This window comes from Dipodomys merriami, unplaced genomic scaffold (assembly GCF_024711535.1).
Source record: "Dipodomys merriami isolate MVZ:Mamm:240054 unplaced genomic scaffold, mDipMer1.0.p SCAF_5, whole genome shotgun sequence".
Taxonomy (NCBI): Eukaryota; Metazoa; Chordata; class Mammalia; order Rodentia; family Heteromyidae; genus Dipodomys; species Dipodomys merriami.
Genome location: NW_027206068.1, coordinates 26,036,295 through 26,059,747, shown reverse-complemented (window position 1 = coordinate 26,059,747; position 23,453 = coordinate 26,036,295). Strand labels below are relative to the sequence as shown.

At 40.6% G+C, this 23,453-nt stretch overlaps 2 protein-coding genes across 3 annotated transcripts in view; one reads left to right on the top strand and one right to left on the bottom strand.

The window, feature by feature from the left end:
• The window catches only part of Hbp1 (HMG-box transcription factor 1), a 35,454-nt gene extending 31,588 nt beyond the window's left edge, over positions 1-3,866 (top strand). For both annotated transcript variants that reach the window (XM_069996236.1, XM_069996238.1), the window contains exons 10-11: positions 1,172-1,313; positions 2,675-3,866. In XM_069996236.1, the coding sequence (XP_069852337.1) occupies positions 1,172-1,313; positions 2,675-2,692 (160 nt within the window). In that variant the 3' untranslated portion in view covers positions 2,693-3,866. The remainder of the gene's footprint in view (positions 1-1,171; positions 1,314-2,674) is intronic.
• Positions 3,867-3,960: 94 nt separating this feature from the next.
• Positions 3,961-23,453, bottom strand: part of Cog5 (component of oligomeric golgi complex 5) — a 207,024-nt gene continuing 187,531 nt past the window's right edge. Inside the window, exons 20-22 of the mRNA XM_069996235.1 lie at positions 11,838-11,964; positions 11,067-11,146; positions 3,961-4,684 (exon numbers count right to left, since the gene is read on the bottom strand). Of these exons, the coding sequence (XP_069852336.1) occupies positions 4,570-4,684; positions 11,067-11,146; positions 11,838-11,964 (322 nt within the window). The 3' untranslated portion in view covers positions 3,961-4,569. The remainder of the gene's footprint in view (positions 4,685-11,066; positions 11,147-11,837; positions 11,965-23,453) is intronic.

The following is a 23,453-nucleotide window of genomic DNA, read 5'->3' as shown; positions in this document are numbered from 1 at the left end:
ACTAAAATAGGTCAGAGATAAGAGTGAATCTTAAACTGGTATTATATCAGTCTAGATGAAAATTCAAGGCAAACTCCAAGTAGTGTGTACATTGTGTAATTGTGAAGGGAGGAAATGCAGATCATCTGCACCACTGTGCGCATTTCATTACCCATCATGTTTCAACACAATAGGAGTACATTTGTTTTCCAAGTGTCACATAATCACCCGCTCAAAAATATCTCATACTTGAGAAGACTGAGAAAAGGTATGTTCATATTTCTTACTAGCTTTACTGGCAGATATGTCAATCATTATTCAGTTTTAGTAAAGGAAGATGCAGAAGACTTTATAGATGCATTGATAGAGTTGGTAACAAGACAGATGCGGTTAATATAGATTTAAGTAGCAGGGCTTCAGTGGTTAGGTACTATTCTTCTAAAGCACAAATGACTTACCTTTTGGTCTCATCAGTCAATATAAAATCACTTTCACATACTTTGCAGTCACTCCAGAATTTCCTTGTGTGTGTCATGAAATAGTTAAAAGTTCTTCATAGAAAGAGTGATTTATGTCTGTTTCTTGGATGAGACTATTTCAATAGGTTTAAGTAGAGCAATAGGTATAAATAAGAAAGTAGTTTCATCATTGTATCTCCAGTTTGACTAACCACAGCTTTTGAGTTGAATCCAGTTTCTCAAGGAGAAACACAAATGCGAGTAAACTTGAACTGAGTTTCCTCATAAAAGAAAAACAATAGGCAAGCATAGTTAGTAACACATTTTCACTATGGTTGATGAAGAAAAGACATTTTATTATGCTTGTTTGACAGGCTGTAAGCTCTTAATACAAGTTTAACACATCATCAGCTTTTTTGGTATCTTAGTTTGAATGGTTTGAATTTTTTCAATTTAAGCTTAGAAAATACCTGATTTCTAGTTACTTTAGGTATCTTTCAATAATTGGAAACACTGACAGTATTCCAGGTTGTAAGTGTAAAAGATTACGTTAAATGGACCATACGACGCATGGGGTTTTGCTGAAAATGACTGTGACAGCTTGCACCTTTTCTTTGTTGATCAAGATTTTTGTTTGTCCTTCTAATCTCACATTTCTGCCTAAAGTAGCAGCACTTGATATGAATTTCCTGAAAAGCCTTTGCCTTCAACATTCGTAAATATTTGTTTTATAGAGCCATAAGTGTGATCCTTGGTGACAGGTGGAAGAAAATGAAGAATGAAGAGAGAAGGATGTATACGTTAGAAGCAAAAGCTTTGGCTGAAGAACAAAAACGTTTAAATCCTGACTGTTGGAAAAGGAAAAGAACTAATTCAGTATGTTTCAATCAGTAATTGTTTAAAATGGTCTTGGCTTATAGAGATGGACTGGGATGTTAGTGCAGTTGTTAGCCCCTTTAAAATGTTGTGTTGGCACTATTTCTAAACATTACTGTACTCCAGTGTGCGTGTCGATGTGAGAAAATCTGCCTTTTCATCACAGCCTCATTTACTTATTTGAAAAGGAGAAATTCCAAGCCAGTTTAAAAAGAATATGTGCAGCCGGGCGCTGGTGGCTCATGCCTGTAATCCTAGCTACTCAGGAGGCTGAGATCTGAGGATCGCCGTTCAAAGCCAGCCCGGGCAGGAGATACCATGAGACTCCTATCTCCAATAAACCACCAGAAAACCGGAAGTGGCCCTGTAGCTCAAGTGGTAGAGCGCTCGCCTTGAGCTAAAGAGCTGAGGGACAGCACCCAAGCCCAGAGTTCAAGCCCCACGACTGACAAAAAAAAAAAAAAAAAAAAAAAAAAGAATACGTGCACTAAGTGCTGAAGTAGAAAAACTTGGAATACTTGTAGATAGTTGTATTGAAAGATAGGTGTTATTGACTTGTTGATAGTGTAGGAAAAAAAATCCTTTAACTTTTGGTAGCATGATTGAACTGCCTTTCTTTCCTTAACTAGTAAGGGGCTAACAAGGATGGCAGAATAAGGGTACATTGACATTTATGAGGACCTCTACTATATATAAAATTCCTAGACTAAAAGCCTCAAGAGGACAAAATAGGCCTAGGAAGGGTGGTAAGCTGGTTTGTACAATAATGCCATCTTTGACAGACTCTGTTACTAACACGTTTCATTACTAGACTAGCATCTTTTATGTTCATCATGTTACATTATACTACACATAATAGAACACAGCTGGTTCAATTTGAAATAATAAAAACTGAGTAAGAATTGGGAGGTTCTAGTTAAGGATGTTTTAAATTCATCCATTTTTTTTTAAATGACATACAGTTCATCCCATCGGTTGGGATGTAGCTAAGTGGCAAAGCACTTGCCTAGCAAGTGCAACATTCTGGGTTTCCAAGTATCAAAAAAGAAAAGACAAAAAATTGCTTAAAAAAGATAATTTCTTTTGAAGTAGTAGTTGTCAGATGACAAGGTAGTTGAGCTGGATTTGGGAACTTCTTTTCACTTCAGAATTTCATGGGACTTTATTTGTATCTCTGTTCTCCTAGTCTGTCTCTCATCATGTTCATAAATTGTGGATGCTTGAGCCATCAGATCTTAACAAACTTCAAAATTGTCTTTGAGAAAGCTATCTTTTTAAATAGTAAATTTATAAAATTTACATTAGACTAATCCAATATATTGATTTGTAAAGATTCACTGAGTTTAATTTTATTTCCACAGGGCTCACAACAACATTAAACCAGGATGCTTATGTTCTTAAGTCTGTATGCAGAAACAATTGACTCTTGATGGAAAGACTAGATCAGTCTCACCATTTGTCCTGAGTTCAAGTGATCGTAAGATACTGATAGCATTTGAGTCTTCAAATGATTTAATAATATGAGTGAGGATTTGCTTTCTCCATTAGAGCATTAAGTAAGCTAAAACTATCAACATTGTAAACCAAATTGCCTTATTTTCCTTCCGAACTTCATATATGTCTATCAGGTAATATAGGCTTGAAAATTGATATCCTGTGGTGCTAAAGTACAGTAGAAAGAGAGGAGAAGTGTATACATGTTTTATTTTAAGTTGTAAAAGGGGAATTTAAAGTATGTAACTGCTGTTTATACATTGGCTCCTTACTGCTTATTAATCTGTATTGTACACATGATGGAATGAAGCAGAAGCTGGGAGTTGGCCTTTCCATGAGCATCCACCACATGGCCCAGCATCTGTGCCAAACACAGGCGCGCCTAGTCTGGCCAGTGCCAAGAGCGAACATGTGTGGCAGGTAGATGGTGCTGCAGTGAGCACAGGCACACTTGAGTGTATATGTGCACCAGGTGGCAGCACTTTACCACAATTTCCAGTGGACAGTGAGTCAGGCCAAGGCAGAGTTAGTTAATAGCATTGGGATAGTCACTGTAATGGTGCTATTAACAGTCAACACCATTGTATTTTTAAACTTTGTGTTCTGTATCTTCTCAGCCACATATCTTAAGTATATTTCATCATCATATCTTTATGGTGGGGGCAGACTTTGCACTTATTGCAGTGCAACACTTGCACTTTACTTTTCCTCCAACTGTCTAAAATTGGAGCAAATACATTGGCAATACAGCTGCTTTTGCTCTGAGCTACAATCATGGCTTTTCATGTAATTTACCAAGTGGTGTTTCTGGTTAGGAATCACAGCTGTAAAACTGATTTCAGTTCATTACACTTCTTCATGATGTTGCCCCTCAATTTTGCACATTATATTCTTGTATATTATTTCAAATAAAATGAAAAAAAAAAAAAGGTTATCTCTGACTTCTGATTGACCTTGACTGAATTTTATGTATAAATTGTTAGGCTAGAATCTGAAGGACAACAACAAAGTTTGCCAGAAGACTCGTTTTTGGTTTTAAGTTTCTAATGAGAGCTTGAAAAAAAAACAAAGAAATGAAATTCAGAAGAGGGCTATAGAAAAGATAGAACTTAAGATTATAGACATTTCATAGAAGAAGAAAAAATACTTGGTCTTTTCCATAGCCACCAGTCTCTTGCTTTTAATAAATTGACCAAGTACAAAGAAACCCAGGCTTCATTAAAGATACAGCATAACACATTTAAAGAACAGCCCTAAACTTGGCCTTGGGGTATGTTGCGGATGTAGAATCCTTCTAGGGATATTTAATTTAAAACAGTGATACCTGGCTCCCCTATTCCCTGTAACTACTCGAGGTGCAACTTGAACATTAGAATTCTTACAAGTTGTACTGGTGTTATGAACATGTAACCAAATTTGGGAACCAGTGGGTGGGCTGTCTATACTTAATTGGGCTGTCTATACTTAAAAGGCAGGCAGGCAGGCTGCGGGAAGCTGAGTGCCTTGATCATGTCCCTTTAAAAGCAGTGAGGACTTTGTAACAATACTGAGACTCAGCTATATGCTAGGGAAGACAAAAAGTTGAGTGCCTTCCTGGAAAAATCACTACCATGGAATTTAAAGGATGTGGTAGAAAAAACTATTTGGAAGAAGTGCTAAAGAGAGAAAAATCAATTACCATCATTTTTAAAGTGTGTGTTATTTATCTGCCAACTTTGAATTGTTTTAATGCCATGTGGAGATTAACAAACATTTCACATTGTCATTGAAGAGTAGACATTGCTTTCTGAAGCAGCTGAATCATTATGGGATAAACTGGTGCAAATTCTTTGCCTTCTCTGCTTCTCACTGATTGAACGTAAGCTTCCAGGGCTCCCCTGAAAACCAGAATGAAGACAATGTCAGATATTACACACATAGTTTAGAGGGAATACCAATACAAAAAACTCAGAGATGAGCCCATTTCTGGAACTATTATGCTCAGTTCAACATGGTGAAAAAGTATAAGCATTTTTCATTCTGCTCAGAGGCTGGCTGGTTTTTAGTATGTTCTTGATTGTCTGTCGCTGTTCCAGACTTCCCTGCTGAAGGTACTCTAAAAGCAGCACTCAGCTGTCCCCATTGGAAGTTCACAAAGGGAGATGGTGACTTGGAAAATCATGCTGGAGAATAGAGTTGTAGTGTTATACATGGTAACACTAGTAGGCATAAAATACTCCTGATACTTGGACTGTGGACCACGGACCACTCACAACCAAAACCTTTTGGAGTCTGAACTTAGAGGTTATATGGTGTGGTGTCCTCATGAAGTAGATTAGGGACTCAGCAAAAGCCTCCAAGCACAATGCAGTCCTGTGCTGCTCCTTTCTCTACTGTCTAGGACCACTCTCATACAACAGCAGAGTTAAGTGTGGAAGCAGTAACTTGGCAATGCCTAATGGGTAGAAAACCTATTTTCTGCCAAGGACTATTTGGATACTTAGATCGTCATTCACAGGCTGCACATAATTATCAATACAGGCAGACAGGCTGCAGCAGCCAACAAGAAGCACACTTGTTTGTCCCATTAAGTACAAATGATTTCTAGGGCCAGATGTCCCCTGCCCTTGGTAAAATGTATCTGGCCTTTTTATGGAAAAAGTTTCCTAATTACTGAAGCATAACTGTTAACTGGAGGTAAGAGAATGGTAAAAAGATCATTGTCATGTACACAAATTTAACAAGTCGTAATCACTTTTCAAAATTCACTTGTTTTTGAGATTAGAACACATCTATAAAATGTATAACAATACCTGCACTCAGTTCACTCAATCTTGAGACATTTAATAACAGGATTTTTTTTTCTCCCAAACAGGAAATATTTCCTGTTGGCCAGGTTGTACTTGCCCATCTCTCTACACAGTGCCCCCCACCAAACTACCTGCATGCTCACATGTCAAGTATTTCCAATTTATCCCTGACCTCCCTTCCTGATTCGTTTCCCTCTGTCTTCTGGACATCTCTATCATATTTTCTTCTAGATTTCCCTCAAACTTAACCTGTCAAAAATTTAGGAAGACACAAGACTGTCTTAAGACTGCCCTGCCCTATACATTTGCCTCACATTATTGCCAGTCGGTGTTCTCTCCTTTGCTTCACCTTGCTACCTTATGCTGTGGCCTCTAAAGAGGTCGTAGCCTGGTGGTAGCTTCCTCCCCCTAGTCATTCTTGCACAGTATGACAAAAGAGCTTTTTTAAAAAAAATTCCTGAGGTACAATGTCATTCATTAGGCTTATTCTGGACATGACAGTGCCCAAACTCAACCTACCTGAATATCAGCTCCATGATCAATCACCAGACCTCTGTACTACTATGGGCTTTTACTAGATAGTCTGACATAGCCTAAAAGCCTCAGACTCCCGTGTGTGTGACTAAGTAATGTACAAAGACACTTCATTCATTGTGACTGTTAGCCAACCCCACTGCCTGTGCAGAAAGATATCGAGGATGTTTGTTCATGTATTATTCCAAAATAAAGAAGTAGTTCTATGATAAGGCAGGAGCTGGCAAAGGCCTAATTCATTTGGGGACATACTGAGTAAAGTGAAGGAGAAAACAGTCTCATTCATTTGCACATTACCACCTTTATCCTTGAATGTTCTTGTTTGCTTTCTTGCAGAGTTCTGTCTCTTCAGACTCAATTTGAAATGCTCCCTTTCAATAAGCCTTTCCTAACTCCTGACATCACAAAAGAATGCAAACTCCTATGGAGTCACACAGATCTGTGGAAAGTTTTGACTTTCATCCACAGCCTGGACATCACAGTACCCAGCATTCCAGAATCCTTGAAGACTTGCTCTATGCTCAGAGCCAGCATGACTCAGAATCTTTTAAATTAGCTATGTGGAAGGATGGGCTGACCTCTATTTAAGAAACAGTTTCTTGAATAAGGTGTAAGCTAGTATGTTACTCAGTTCATATGCTTAATTCCTAATCTCACATATAATTCTTACTAGTACGCAAAGATGGACTTCAATCCTCTTATAGAACAATGCTTTGTGAGATGCTTCAACTCATGTGAGATCTAATCCTTAATGGAGCTACTGCTTTTAATACATTAGCTGCCATTCTATTCCAGAAATCACCCCAACTTCTTAAATGTAGTTTTTTGTTTTTGTTTTTGTTTTTTACCTATAAACAGGGTCAATTTATTTAATAAATTTCCATACAAACTATTTATCAAATAATAGTACTGTGAATAGCGCCCAAAGTCAGAAACTGGAGACATTGGCTTTAGTGTTAGAGCTGAGGAGACCATCCTTTATTGAAGGATTTGCTGGATTTGGCTCCAGTCAGAAACTATTTTTTTTTTTAAACTGAAAATACCGTACAGAGGGGTTACAATTATATGGGCACATTTTTATCAAGCATTGTTACCTCCTCCTTTGTTTCCCCTTCCCATTCCTTTCCATCTCCCCTCATCCCCCTTAAATGTAGTTTTTACAGATTAATACACAGCAAAGAAACCCCCAGGGTTCAATTATCTTTGAGGTAATACATGTGTATATACACTGGTATGTGTACAGCGATTCTAAGCTGAAATTCATAGAACCTGGAATTGCTCCAAAGTGAATGCATTTATATCCATCCTATTAATACATAATGTATTAATACATAAATACAGTTCCATTTTCATTCATATGAATGAAACTACAGATTATACAATATTGAAGAAAACTTAGAAATAAGTTTGATGATTAATTTTTTTTGTATTCTTCAAAAACACCATCAGAACTATGAGGAGAAACACAGATGAGGCTGCCCTCCCACATAAAACCAAAGCAAAATTTTCAACCATTATTAAATGACTTCACTTGTTTCAGTGAAACATACTTTCAACTTGGTTTGTAACCAAAGTAAGATTACTGGGAAAACATAAAACCCAAGTATTAGTAGAGGAATGGTTTGTACTTGCATGGCAGAACTGTTCCAATTTGATAATACACTAACCAAATAGATGTTTTAATGGAAAACAAAGCTGATTTTTGTCAGTCATTAAATATCTAGTGTGACTAGTACTGAAATACAGAAATGACAATGTATTCAACATGCCTCAAAAGGGAGCCAAACCGTAGGCTTTTCTCTGGTTCTGTCCTATTAACTCATCTTGCTCACTCAGTTCCCCAAATTGGTAAGTACTGATATTCATAGAATCAAGAGAATTACCCTATAGCAGTGTGGGTCTTGAAGTTCTGCGAACAGATAAGGACTGTCTGCGGGTCCTGGACAATGGCAGGAAGGCAAGGGGCCAGAGGACATGTATGCACCAAGTATTTTATATAAGCTCTATCATTTCTACAGAGCTTGAACAATCTTTGCACCAAAAATTCATACTTTGAGAATTCTAACAGTATAATTCCTTAGAAAACACACAGTCCAACAAAAGAAATACCAGCAAACTGGTACTTGGAAGGTGTTGAATGAGGAGGGCAGACCAAGAGGGAGGGAAATGCAGTCATAATACTCAATGTATATCCTATGAAATTAAGGAAATTGAGTAGAGGGGGTGGGTTGGGAGGGATGGGGGGAATGATGAAAGGGGTGACATTGTATTCATAAATGATTTGTTGAGTGGCAATTTCTGTTAACTACTTAAAGATAATAAAATATAATTTAAATCACTCTTCCATCTTTGCTGAAGGCATATTCACTACCTGTAACACACAGGTCTGGGTGAGATGATGCACCTGGAGCACACCTGTCTGTGCAACCTGCCCAGAAATGCAGTTTTCTATCACTCTTCATTAAAAACACCAAGAAAAAAATACGGTGCTATACAGAAACTGGAAGAAAGGCAAAAGACAGCTGGCTGTTTGTCATTCAGTAGCATTACTCCATGATCCTCTTTGCCCTACTTATGACAACCTAACAGATGATGCCAGAAGGAGCAGAATGAGCATGCAACAAGGTTTGCCCCAGCAACTAAAACTAATGTGCTGACATTTAAAGAGTGATACTCTCCCTGGGTTTATCTCCAGGGGAAAGAAAGATATCCAGTGACACTGTGGTATATAGGAACAGATATATAAGAGAGGACAGTCTCAAAGACAAATGTCCTTCCTTGCCAAGAGCCAGGCCATAGCAACAGTGCGGCTTTTGTAGGTTCCCCCAAGGAGACCTCAATGAAGGGTGTGGGATCAGCTATGTGCAGAGGGATGCTAGGCCTCCTTTAAAAAGCAGGACAGTATTTCCAAGCAGTTTTCAATGGGTAAACACAAGCCTAGCAACAGCACTGCTGATGAAATCACTCAAACATTTTTAAAGAGAAGCAAAAGAAACAAGAGTTGTGCTGTATCCACAGCAGGACAACTGTTGTAGAGGAACTCATTCCAACTTGTTAAGAAGACAAAAGTGAGCCTTGTTCAATTATCTGAATCTTTTTCTATTACCAAGTATGTTGCAGCTGAGTGAACCTTTGGGATTCAGAGAACAATTTACAGACAGCAAATCCCTGACTGAGTTGAATCCCAGACTCTTGTCACACCAGAAGCCTTTTCGAGAGCAGTTTGAAGCTGGCACATGAATTAACCTTTCCCATTTCTGAGTCAGATGTTCACAGCTGGGTATAGAAAGGAAAGGCAGAGCAGGCCACACAGGTTCTAGCGGGTTTGACACCAGCATTCTAGGAAGCTGATGAGCTGTTTCTCATGGACTCCACCAGATTCTTCAGTGGATGCTCCCACTTGACAAGTGGAAAATACCCCTTGAAGCTGGGATGGTGCTTTCAGGCATGTGCAGCTAAGGAGTATCACAGTGCTTGAGACTTCCCGTGGCTCTAGGGGACCCAAACTTCACATGCACTGAGATACCATAAAGCTCAGGGACCTGAGAATAGTTTCAAGAACTGTTTGAGACAGAAAACTGACCAGATGTGGAGAGTGAGGGCAACATAGGAGTGGAATGATGATTTAAAGCTTTTCTACATTGGTTGATTATGTGATGGTGACCTTCCCTCAATACAGAATATACAGGGGAAGGAGAAGATTTGTGAGAACAGAGAATATGTGGGATGGAGATTTCTGTGGGCATGTTTGAGTGCTAACCTCTGACAGCCTGAGGCCCCTTACAACTAAGTGAGTCACAGACTCTGAACTGTGAAAAAGATATGAAGGCATGAGGTGTGGGTCTGCATGAGCTCACCTGGATGTCAATGTCCAGACAAAAGAAGACAAAAGAGCCAGGAACAAACTATGGAAATGACAGCATTTAAGAATTAAACAGATGGGCTGGGAAGGTGGCTCAGTGGTAGAGTACTTGCCTTGCATGCATGAGGCCCTGGGTGGAAGTGGCGCTGTGGCTCAAGTGCTAGAGTGCTAGCCTTGAGCTGAAGAGCTGAGGGACAGCACCCAGGCCCAGAGTTCAAGCCCCACAACCAGACCCCCCCCCAAAAAAAAGAATTAAACAGATGACAATTAAGCAAATGGGGAAAAGTGACCTGGGAAGCAGATGACCAACCATGAAATTATGAAAGCTCTTAGCAAACAGGGTCTCAATACATTTTACTCAGTACCCTCAGTTCTGAGCATAGGGCCACCAATAAAATATGGGCCTAACATCAATGTGAGTATGTTCAGTCAGTTGATGAAAAGAGGAAATGGCAGTCAACTCTGGCAAAAGCTGCAGAAGAGGTAGATGAGAATACTGACCATAAGGTCTTTGGGAATTCTGGTGAGAGCAATCTCAGAAGCAAAAACTGATCAGAGAAAATTGCCTAACAAGTATGATGTAAGAGTGGAAGCATCCCTGCTGGGGCATGCAACCTCTGTACATGTGTATATGCACCATGCATCCGTGGGGGTCCCTGAAGTGTCAAAGTTGTGCTGAGCTGCTCCTGTTTCCTACGAGTAGTTGTAGACTCTTTGGGTGTTATTCTGAGTTCCCTCCCATGCCACCAGTTCACTAACTGCAGCACATGAAATGAAACAAAATATGGAGCTAAAGAGTCTTCTCATAGTTGAAGTTGCTTTTAAAGCTGCAAGTGAATGATCCAGGGCTACATTAAAGCACGAGATAGCATAAGAGTATGTGAAGGTATGGAGGAGTTAGGATGGACAGCAAAGTTACGGGGCCTGAAAGTTCACTGTGGGGACTTGGGGTAAACAGGTGCTCATGCAGTGTGGTGGCCACCTGGAGGAGGTACAGTCACATGTCCTTGCCTACCCAGGCACAGCCCCTGTGTCCCCTTGGCACTCAAGCAGTCCTGGCTCACACAAGTTTACCTGATGAGGAGGAGCCTGTCCTTTTCAGAAGGATGGTCATCCAGCCACTGGGAGAAGCGTGCGTGGGACCATTCTGCTCTCTGCAGGGTCATAACACAATTAGAGATGAGAAAATGTTCTTAGCATTTTTGAGGACTTCCCAAGTGAAATTATGACCAACACCCACCAAAGGTAGTATCTGAAAGGTGGTATGCACTGTCTTGATGGCCAAGACGCCTCAAGATTTGCTAATGAAAGGTGAGTCAGCACAAGAAATGGAGTCTTCATCCAAAGAACTTCATGAACATAAATTACTTGTGACAGTGTTATTCTTAAAGGTGAATTTGGGATTTATCACTTTTTCATGGCAGTCCTGGGGCTTGAACTCAAAGCCTGGGTGCTGCTCCTGAGCTTTTTTGCTCAAGTGCTTTACCACTTGAGCCCCACCTCCACTTCCAGCTTTTTGTTTTTTTAAAATTAAGGATAGGAGTCTCATGGACTTTCCTGCCTGGGCTGGCACTGAACCACAATCTGCAGATCTGTCTCCTGAATAGGAATATGACAGGTTTGAGCACAAGTGCCTACACATCAGGTAATTTTACTACACTGCTGAAAAGGTGGATGCTATGCAGGGAGAGTTTCTCTTCAGTAGTCACTATTCACCACCAGAGAGAAATATGCAGGTCTACATGAGGAACGGGAGGGCCAAGATCCCATTCAGTGCGGGGCTTCAGTGCTCACAAAGGTAACACACTAGTAACTTCCAAGAGAGTTCCCACCTCACTTGATTACCTGGAATGGGGATTTCAGCTCAGCAGGTGCTCTTGTGAACAAAAACTGAATAACAATGCTGAATGGAATAATATCCCCCAGTGCTGGGCTATTGGCCACATGTTCACTTGTCTGGAAGAGCAGAGGTCTAAAAGAAAAAGCAGACAGAAGTTAACTCATGCTGTACGTAGTGATGTGGTAGAAGAATTGTTCTGTCTAAACTGGCTACTGACTGAAGAACACTTCTGCTATTTCTAATTCCCATGTACATGTTCCACCCTGTGATATATATATATATATATATATATATATATATATATATATATATATATATATATGCATTATGCTCACACTCCTGCACACTTGAAATATCTTTCAGCCTCTTTCTTGACTCTGGTGACTGGCCAAGGGTCTGATGCTACTTCCAGTGGACTCAGCAATATCTATATTATCTAGAGTTCATTTAGTTAACAGGCTAAAACCAAGTAGAGCACAAAATAAAGACAAGACTAGTAGATTCTTACCTTGGGATCAATCTTACAGCTTTCATTTTACATAGAATCCTTCTTTGGGTTATAATTTACTAGGAATAAACTCAAAAATTTTCCATATAGTTTTTCAAAATGGCAATTAGGTTTATAAAAAGTTAATCCTTGGCTGAGAAAGTTTTTACAAAGTCTATGCTAGCTGCCTTCTGGACCTCATCATCACAAGTGTACAGGAAGGTAGCGCAAGCCAATCTACTGCACTAACAGCACATCCCCTGCTGTGCAAGAAGGCTGGCAAAAGTGATCTGAACATCCTATTTATCTCTCCTTGGTTCCAAGCTGATGGATAAGAGTTAACGGTTCTGAACTGATCTTTACAGGCTGACCCTTGAGAGACAGCTAGCAGCAACACTTCCTGATAGATCAGTGTTGATTTGGATATCGCACTGAATCCTGCTCTTTCTTCACCTGTCTTAATTATTCCAGCCTATGAAATGATTCCTTCCTTTCCCTCCTTCTTCTTCTCCTCCCTTCCTTCCTCTTGACCCTCACTCTTTTCTTCATTTCCAGAATATTATTAGAAAAATGTTTTTATATTAACTATTCTGTAAGTACACTCGATAACTGATAGGGATTTTCTGGGTTCAGTTATTTATCAAATTACATTAGTTTGGCATCTATTTTCTTTAGTTGCTGTTGAAACATTTCCATTCATTTAGGTTGTCTATCATCAAAAGGCTCCAAGTCCTATGGAGTATGACTAAGAGCTTCCTGTGGGTATAGTTAGGATGTGCTACATCTTCCTAGGACATGTTAAAAGCAGAAATCATTTTCAGTGTTGCATGACATAGAGCCTAAGCTATCATTCAAGCACCTAAACGGGCATGGAAATTTTGCCAATGTTGTTTTCTGGTTTTGTTCCTTGGAAACATCTGACCCATGGGTCATCTTAGACCCACAGTATCACTTGGCATACGACAGGACAGACATGTAATGCTTCTTGCGGGCTGCCTATGACCCATCTTTCTGAAATAATAATTTTGTATGGCCTGGAACTGTTATAAATACCAAAACAGCCCTTGGCAGAAAAAGGTTCCCATCCCTGGAAATCCTCTATATGGCTGATTTTGTTTTCATCTAAGTCAGTCTCCAGTTTTGACATTATCAGAGCCAAGTCTGATACCATGCCCAGCAATTCCAAGAATGACTCCACCCAAACTCTGAGCCACTCTATGGCCTGGCCACGCAAAGAAATGGCCCCAACATATACTCCATAAACCACGGCTCTATCCCCATCCATTTAGAGCAGTGACTGCATAAACTCAGAGCCTAGCACTGCTCAATCCTGAAGGGCTATCATAACAGCAATGCTTAACCAAAAATACACTCTATAGTTCTGGCAGACCAGGAGTGAATGCCGTGCTCAGAAGCAGTTCTATCTACTTGCAAGGCCAGACATCAGTGCCCAGTCAGCAAGCAGCCCACCTAAACACAAGAGCAAATGGAGCAGCCACCAACTAAAGGACCCAACAGTAAGCTCTGCCTGCGCAGGGTCAGGATCAGCGATCTCATCTAGAACCAAAAGCCAAAGTAAATAGTGAACTTCTGTCAATGCCAAAGAACAGCTACAAAAGCTAGAAAAGGTGGCTGTCTCCTCAAATGTATAAGTACCAATACAAGGACATAAGAATGATGAAGAATTGTGACACCATCAAAAGAAACAATAAAGCTAGACTCTAATGAAATGGACATCTCGCTGAGCTCAAGTGGCTTTTGCATGTAATCCTAGAAACTGAGGAAGCTGAGATCCAGAGTATTATATTTTTTATTTATTTATTTTTTGGGGGGGTCCAGTCGTGGGGCCTGAACTCTGGACCTGGGCATTGTCCCTCAGCTCTTCAGCTCAAGGCTAGTGCCCTACCACTTGAGCCACAGCACCACCTCCGGCTTTTTTCTTTTTGCTTATGTGGTGCTGAAGAATCGAACCCAGGGCCTCAGGCATGCAAGGCAAGCGCTCTACCACTGAGCCACCTTCCCAGCCCCAGAGTATTATATTTTAAAGCCAGGTAAGACAGAAAAATCCCCAAGATTTCAAATCCAGAATAACCAGAAAAAAGCTGGGCTAGATGTGTGGCTCAAGGTTCAAGTGGTAGAGCACCAGCTAAGCAAGTAAGCTGAGCAAGCAAGCAAGTCCTAAGTTCAAAGCCTGCTACTGGTAAAGAAGGGAAAAGGCAAAGGAAAGGAAGATAAAGGAAGGGAAGATAAAGGAATGGAAGGAGAAGGGGAAGGAGAAGGGAAGGACATCCAAATTGACTGCCAAAGATTTCAGAATAATTATCTTAAGAAAGTTCATCATATAATATACTGTTATATATAGATGGAAAATTTAATGGATTATGGAAGACAATGCATAATCAAAATAAAGTTAAGAAATAGAAGTGAGGGTTTTTTTTTTTTTTTTTTTTGAGTCTGGTCGTGGGGCCTGAACTCTGGGCCTGGGTGCTGTCCCTCAGCTCTTCAGCTCAAGGCTAGCGCTCTACCACTTGAGCCACAACGCCACTTCCGGCTTTTTTCTTTTTGCTTATGTGGTGCTGAGGAATCGAACCCAGGGCCTCGAGCATGCAAGGCAAGCACTCTACCACTGAGCCACCTTCCCAGCCACAGAAGTGAGTTTTTTTTAAGATGAAAACATCCTAGATAAAGAAGATGACTGATTTAAAAAAATTCAATAAAAAGCTTCACCAGCAGAGTTAAGCATAGGAAATCAGTGAGCTTAAACACAGTAATAAAAGTTATTCAGATAGAAGAACAAAAAGATAAAAAAAATAAAAATAAATGAAGAAAGTTTACGCAGATTATGAGATGTCATCAAGAGAACTAAGATTTCTGAAACAATTTTTTTTAAAGGGCTGGAAAGGATATTTAAAGTAGTGATTGCCAGGCGCCAGTAGCTGACATATGTAATCCTAGCTACTCAGGAGGCTGAGATCTGAGGATCATGGTTTAAGGCAGCCCTGGCAGGAAAGACCGTAAAATTTTTTTTTAATTTAATTTTATTTTATTTGTGAACATACTGTACAGAGGGGTTACAATTACATGGGCAGGATAATGCGTACATTTCTTACCAAGCATTGCAGCCTCCTCCTTTGGTTTACCCTTCACATCCCTTCCCAGCCTCCCCCCTCCCCCCCAATCCCAATCCTTTTCCTTCCCTTCCACCCCCCCCCCCACACCGACGTTGTAAAGCTCGTTTTGGACATGACAACTTGTACTTCTCATTGTTGCAGCAGGTCCACCTGTATCCTTAAACAACTGGTTTTTCCCCATCTCCTCCACAAGTTATACTTACATCAAATACAGTGAAAGCAGGGGTTATACTGTGGGGGAGGGACATACAAAGCAACAAAGAGATAATCTTATAAATGCATTAGAAACACATGCATGAAAGAAAAAAAACCATTAAAATACATATCTAAGGGTTCATTTTCCTGACCTCACATTATCTGACCTTTTCCGCTTGACTCATACATATACTAGATATTGCAAATAAGGGAAACCATGGGACCTATGTTTCTTTGGGCCTGGCTTACTTCACTTAATATATTTTTTTCCAAGTCTTTCCATTTCCTAACAAATGGGGCAATGTCATTCTTTCTGATGGAGGCATAGAATTCCATTGTGTATATATACCACATTTTCTTGATCCATTCATCTGCTGAGGGACATCTGGGTTGGTTCCATATCTTAGCTATGGTAAATAATGCTGCAATAAACATAGTTGTGCTGGTAGCTTTAGTGTGGTCTTGTTTGTAAACATTTGGGTAAATGCCCAAAAGTGGGATTGCTGGGTCATAGGGGAGATCTATGTGAAGTCTTTTGAGGAACCTCCATACTGTTTTCCAAAGTGGTTGAACAAGTTTAAAGGGCTGGAAAGGATATTTAAAGTAGTGATTGCCAGGTGCCAGTAGCTGACGTATGTAAGCCTAGCTACTCAGGAGGTTGAGATCTGAGGATCATGGTTTAAGGCAGCCCTGGCAGGAAAGACCGTAAAATTTTTATCTCCAATTAAGCACCAGAAAACCAGAAGTGGCGCTGTGGCTCAAGTGGTAGAGCACTCGCCTTGAGCTGAAGAGCTGAGGGACAGCGCCCAGGCCCAGAGTTCAAGCCCCACGACTGACAAAAAACAAAAACAAAAAAAAAGAGATGATGGTAGCAATTTCCCAAAATCTGGGGAAAGGATGCTGACATCCAGAAACAGAAGGCAAAGAAGTTGCCAGTCAAATTTGGGCCACCAAAAAAGCATAACTATCAAGCTATCTAAAAATCAAAGACAAAAAGTTCTGGGACTGACAAGAGATAAGAAATTTACCACACACAAGAAAATCGTGAAAGGGTTACTTGTGGAAAAACTTTACAATTAAGTACTAAGAAACACTTAACATTCTCAGGAATTTATGTATTTCCTTCTTTCTGAGAATAACAATTAGCTGATTGTTTCTATCTTGGGCTTTAGGAAATTAAGCCCAACTTGAAAGTTTGCGATTAAGTTAGTTTTATGGCTTGAATATGTGTATTTTTCTTCATTTTCTTCCATACATTCTTAATATAAACTACAAATGATACAGGGAAGGAGTGAAGAATGAAAAGGGAATAGGAATGAGAAACAGGGATAGACAGAGAGAGGAATAATCTGAACATACAACATGGAATGTGCCATGTCTTGGAGCATGGCACACACTGAGGTTGCTAATTGGATCTTTCGGAATCCCTGTCCCTCTGAAGCTGCTATTTTGACAGGACACAATTGTCCACAGTGGGCACTCACAGAAAGAGCTGTGGAAAGCAACATTGGATGTGATTCTCTATTTTGCATCACTAACATAATTACTTGTAAACATTAAATGCAGGTATTTTATTTCTGGTGTTTGTTTTAAAAAGAAGAACACAGCTTGAGCTCTCTATTATTCCTGTTACCAGGTGGTATTTGAAACATCAGTAAGTTAAAAAAAAAAAAATCACCATCTGAAGCCCTTCATGAAATAAAAGAAAATTAAGCTATGATACAAAGCAGATATCCCAAATGCCATAATGTCATTCCCAGAGAAGATTATTCTAAATATAGCAGCTTATATACAAGCTTATATTTTACAGGCAGACGGTAGAGTTAGTTCAGTATTAGGTCCCATAGGAAAAAAAAATCCGTTTTTAGTTAGAGAGTCACATTTAAATGACACATGGCTATACAGCTGTCAGTTTTCTGATCGCTTGTAAAGGCCAATAATGAAGGAGCAAGATAAGGGTCCTGATGCTTCCGTATGCACAGCCAACATCAAGATAGCACCTTTCATGCCACCAGCCACCATTCCTCTTCCTGACCCGCCAGCAGTGAAGGTGTGGGAAGGTAGTTTGCACACACACATAGAAAAAAAAGAAAGGATGGGGAAGGAGACTTGATTCTCCTTGGAGGCTGGGGCCCAGATGGCCTTCCTCCCTACACAGGACATAAGAATGTCTTTATGAGAGAAGTAAATAGGGAACCCTGCTGGCGGGGAAGGTTGCTAGGAGGCTCTTTAGGGCCCCAGAAGGGAAGGATTCAGGAGAATGACAAATGGGAGCTCCAAGTAGAGTAGGGAGGATGCTTCTTCCTTAAGAGTCTACTGTCTACCCCAAAGGCAAGTAGGAAAGGGGCAGGAGGCGAGGCAGAAGCTCTTTAGCAACAAAGCAGAACATCTGGCTGGATGTTCCTGGTGTACTGCCCGGGAGCCCACAGGTAGCAGAAGACAGATGAAGCCTGTAGCAGCAGGAGGTAGCCACTGAATCCTGTTTAAGGTTTTCCAGCATTTTCCTGAAACTTCTGGAAAAAGATGAAAGATGAAGTGGCCACAAACACAAGCTTTGCAATCAGGCAGCCAGCCCTAAGTCTGAGATTCCCCCACCTTTTTTCTCGTGTGTGTGTGTGTGTGTGTGTGTGTGTGTGTGTGTGTGTGTGCACGTGCGCATGTGTGTGTGTGTGTGCAAGTACTAGAGCTTGAACTCTGCTAACATTCAAGGCTAGTGATCTACCCTAAGTCTGAGATTCCCCCACCTTTTTCGTGTGTGTGTGTGTGTGTGTTTGTGTGTGTGTGTGTGTATGCAAGTACTAGAGCTTGAACTCTGCTAACATTCAAGGCTAGTGATCTACCACTTGAGCCATAACACCACTTCTGGCTTTTTGCTGGTAAACTGGAGTCTTTGGACTTTCCTGCCCAGTCTGGTTATCCTCAGATTGCAGCCTCCCGAGTTGGAAGGATTACAAGTGTGAACCCCAGTGCCAGGAGCCCCCAATTACTTATAGGCCACTTACTCCTCTATCCACTGCCTCATGCGGGGCATACCTCGTCCGTGAGTGCTGTGAGGGCTAAATGAGGACATGGTCACCATGTGCTTACTATATTACAGATTTGGTATACAGTAAGTGACTAAATAATGGTTGCTAGAAATAATAAAAATGGCAGATCAAACACTTAACTTGAAGTAGCTTCCTGAGTGTCCCAGCACCGCCAAACCAGTCACAGGCAACACTACCACAAGCCAAGTCAAGGTTGCAGCAATGCTAAAATCATAAACTTGGAATTAGGAATCCAGAAACCTCAGGGAGACATCTAGGGATCAAGAAGCCCAGATACACAAGCGTATCTTCACAGAACTCAGTATTCATAGTGCTAAAAATGTGTATCCATCCTACAAAAACTCATGCACATAAAAGTGAAAGCTGTTCATCACTAGAAAGCTGGGGGTGGAGAAATACACAGGCTCTGTTAGTTGGGTAGGCACTGGTGGGACTGGGCTGGGCTAAGAAGGAGGATGAAGGATGACGGATGTGTCAAAGGAGACCATTTGCTTATATGAAAATAGAACAATGAAACTTATGCTGAAATTGTTTTATGAAGAGGGGTACGGGGGAAAGGAGAGTGGGAGAAGGTGTAAGACAGATTGGAATATACTGTAAACGTGAGTAAATGTCACAATGACACTCCACACACTTTAGGGGCATGGCTCAAGTGGTAGAGCACCAGGCCAAGCAAGCAAGCAGAGCCCTGAGTTTCAAGCCTTAGTAGCAGCATAAATAAGAAAAAGAAATTTGCTACCTGTATAAGTAATGTATGCTAATTAAAATGATAATAACCCCCCCCCACACACACACACACAGATTTAGAATTTCAAGCAGCATTTCAAGACTATGGACTTGAAAATCCCTCATCACTCCTACAATGAAAAACAACTCATATGACTACTCTGCTCTTATTAGGGAAGGTCTGGTTTCCTTCTTTCCCTGCTACCCTCACCCTAAGACCCATCATGACCCAGCCCTATCCCCTGATTGCTTGAACTTTCGTTAAACCTAGATGGCGAAGTTTCCAGCAGAGCAGGCTCTGGACATGATCATGGACAACCTGTCCCTTCAGAAGCCAAGATGGTGGCGCCTGACTGAAGGTGGGGTCTGTGTCACTGAGCTGATGAAAGGCAGCTGTCCCTTTCGTGTCCTTAGCCTCACATAGATCTGCACTCAGTCCAAAACCAGAGCTTTAGGCCTCTGACCAGGAGAAGGGGAAGTTAACAACCTCACAAAAACACTGCTCAGGGGCTAACGCCACGCTGCAGAGAGACTGACAAGAATGGGGTCTCAGCAGCTCGGACACTTGTGTCTTGTGTAGAAATGCAAATCACCCAGGGGCAGACCACTAATGTCAGCAGCTTTCTGAGGCAGCATTATGTCCTTGAGATAGAAAGGTTCTTGCTGCCTGAAGAACTCCCAAGTAGACAGTAAAATGTAAATGTATGCAAGATGCTGGCTGGCTTAATTAAACAGTCCACTAATATTACCATCAGAGAGGGCCCTGTGGCAGATGGCCACATGAAGGGGGAAGGGAGTGACGGGTAAGGCCAGTGTGGGGGAGGGGCCGGACTGCAGTGGGTCTGGACTGGATGGCCTCTGGCTGGCATTCTCTCCCTCCCTTGTGAAAGGGCTCTAGCAGGAGCTGCGGCCCTCCCCTGGCAGCCAAGGCCTCAAATTCAGACTAGGATCCTATGGCTGTTGCAGCCTTGCTTTGGCTTTGTTGTTTGGCCTGCAACCCTACTGAGCAATGTTTTCATTTATTTTATATTATGCTTTAGCTATTAATGGTAAAAAGAATGAAAGAGGAATTTTTCAATAACATTTATTGACTTTTCTGATTACAAAACTGAAGTTGAGGTGGGAAATCTGGAAAATACAAGAAATTTAGTAAGAAAAATCATAATGATAATCCTGCTATCCAAAGACAATATTTTCATGGTCAATTCACTTATGGCTTCTCCATACTTAAAATAGGGATTGTATAATATATCCTGCTTAGTAGGTAACTTCTTTTTTCAGTAGTGATTTAATAAGGGTATAATTTCCTCTCTCTTCCCTTCCCCATTTTTAAAAAAAATATTGGTGTTGGGGCTTCAACTCAGTTCCCTGAGTTGTTTTTTTTTTTTCCTTTTCTCAAGGCTAGTGCTGTACAGCTTGAGCCATAGAGCTCCACTTCCATGTTTCTTTGTTTTTTTGTTGGTTAATTGGTGATAAGGGTCTCAAGGACTTTCCTGCTAGTGCTGGCTTTGACCTGTGAGCCTTAGATCTCAGCCTCCAGAGTAGCTAAGATTACAGGCATGAGCAGTGGCTCATATGTTGAAGCCATAGAATTCTTCACTACAAACATGGGTGAGTTGAAAGATTATGAGATTATGAGGTTACCAATCTGTTGGTCATAAAAACCACAAAAATAACCTTATGAAAACAAAACATTTACGCGAAGTAAAATGGTAACACTGTAGCCACATGATGCCTGTAATCCCACCTGCTGTAATCAGATTACACTTGGGAAGCTCAGAATAGGAAGATGTAGTTCCAGGCCAATCCAGGCAGAAAAGTTTATAAGATCCCTTTTCTACCCACAGCCTGCCATCCCTAGTTACATGGGAGGCTAAGAAGGGGAAAATCAAGGTTCCATGGAATGAAGTTAGTGCAGTGATGTGTAATGTGCCTAGACAATGACAAGAAGTCGTACAGAGGCTCAGGCTCCTGGTAGCACTGGGGATTAAATTTGTTGGGCAAGTCTTGCTATGCAGGCATTCTGCCACTTGAGCTATGCTCTACCTCCAAGGGAGTAATTTTCTTATTATTTTATATGAAGTAGCAGCCTAATTGTTAAGGCCTGTATATATGTGTGTTGAATGTTGTATATCTCATTTACCCAACCCTCTACTATACTCTCTGGTTTTGGTATGACTCAGATCATTTCATGAAGGATCCATGGATGAGAGCTAAGGTCTAATGCATACCTGGTTATAGATGATGCCTCTCCCTTGTCTTGGCCTGCGTACAGATCGAAGAACTGCATGTGTTAATAAGACATGAAACTACTTGGAACTAGTTTTGGAAGAGATCTTTAATAAGTTTTTGCAGGTAGGTAAAACAGAAGGCCTATAATGAGGTGGTTAGAATGAGGACTGTTCAATAGTGATTTATTCCTCTTTTAGGAAAGGGATTTCATAGGATGCTACTGAAGTCCATTCTCTCTTTAAATCTATTCTTTTTTTTTTTTTTTTTGGTCGGTCGTGGGGCTTGAACTCTGGGCTTGGGTGCCGTCCCTGCGCTCTTCAGCTCAAGGCAAGTGCTCTATCACTTGAGCCACAGCACCACTTCCGGTTTTCTAGTGGTTTAAGTCTCACGGACTTTCCTGCCCGGGCTGGCTTTGAACCTCGATCCTCAGATCTGAACCTCCTGAGTAGCTAGGATTACAGGTGTGAGCCACCGGTGCCCAGCTTAAATCTATTCTTTTTATATGCATCTCAGAGATGCTGACAAAGCTATGTCTTCCCTAGTCAGTGCTGGGCCAGAGGCAGGTGCACACATTCGTGGCTCTCCCTTCCTAAAGCAATAGACTTAACCCACTCTTCACAAACTAGGCAAGGATGTGGATATCCTGATACACTATGGTTTCATTGTATTTCTATGCTTTCACTTTCTTTCTTGATCCAGTTCCTAAAATAGTTGTTCCAGTCCCCCAAAATAACTGACAGAGGGCTAGGATCAATTCAGTATTCTTCTTTATATACAATATGCCTGTAGGCACATTTTGGTATATAAAAATCAGTCCTAATAATAAACATACGCAAAAAAGGAAGCAGAAAATGATGCAAAGGGGGAAAGGGTAGGTAAGGAGGAAAGGGAATAAGAAGATGACTAGTTTGATTATAACAGGACTGTAGGTTTACATGCAATTATATGCCATATTGTACTTATTTAGAGTTTGAGGGTTTTTTTTCCTTTTTATTTTTTTGCAGTGATGAGTATTAAACCCAGGACCTTGTACATGCTAGGCAAGTGCTCTACCAGTGAGCTATAACCCTAGTCCTTGTTTTTTTAGGTAGGGTCAGTAGAGCTCACGCTGGCCTTGCACTCACAATCTTTTTCTCTACTTTCTCATGCTCCTGCCTCTGCCCCCAAATTCTGGAATTATAGGCAAGGACCTATATGCCTGGTTCTAAATTGCAATTAAAAAAAAATCTCTTAAGAATGGCAGTGCACACCTGTAATGCTCCCATTCAGGAAGGAGGATACAATAAGATCTTAAGTTTGAGAGTAGCCTGGACAATATAGTGAAAATCTATCCACCAAAAACCATGATCTCTTACCATAAATCATGGTTAAAAAAAATCTAACTATCACTTCATGAAAAGCTAGACATGTAGGATTTAAAACAAATTACATTGATAAATGTAATTTTTATTCCATAAGTAGATGTCATCCAAACTTTAAATGTTCCTTTAGCGTATCACAATGAAATCTCTTTATACACTAAAAATTCTTCCTTCAGAATATTCCTTCTCAGAAAATTGGGGGAGTTCGCAGAAAATTTTCATCTTAAATAGTTAGTGAGAAATGTGCAACTTACTTTCAGAATTTATATCTCACTACTGTAATACAACTTCAAAAACACTCAGGTAAAGCCCATTCTACCCCAGCAAACAAGAAGATTAACACTTAAAAGAGTCATGCAATAAACCACCAAACATGGGACTTGAGATTATAAAAAATTAAAGCCTAATATTAGTGTAGCAAATGTCCTATCAACAACTTTAC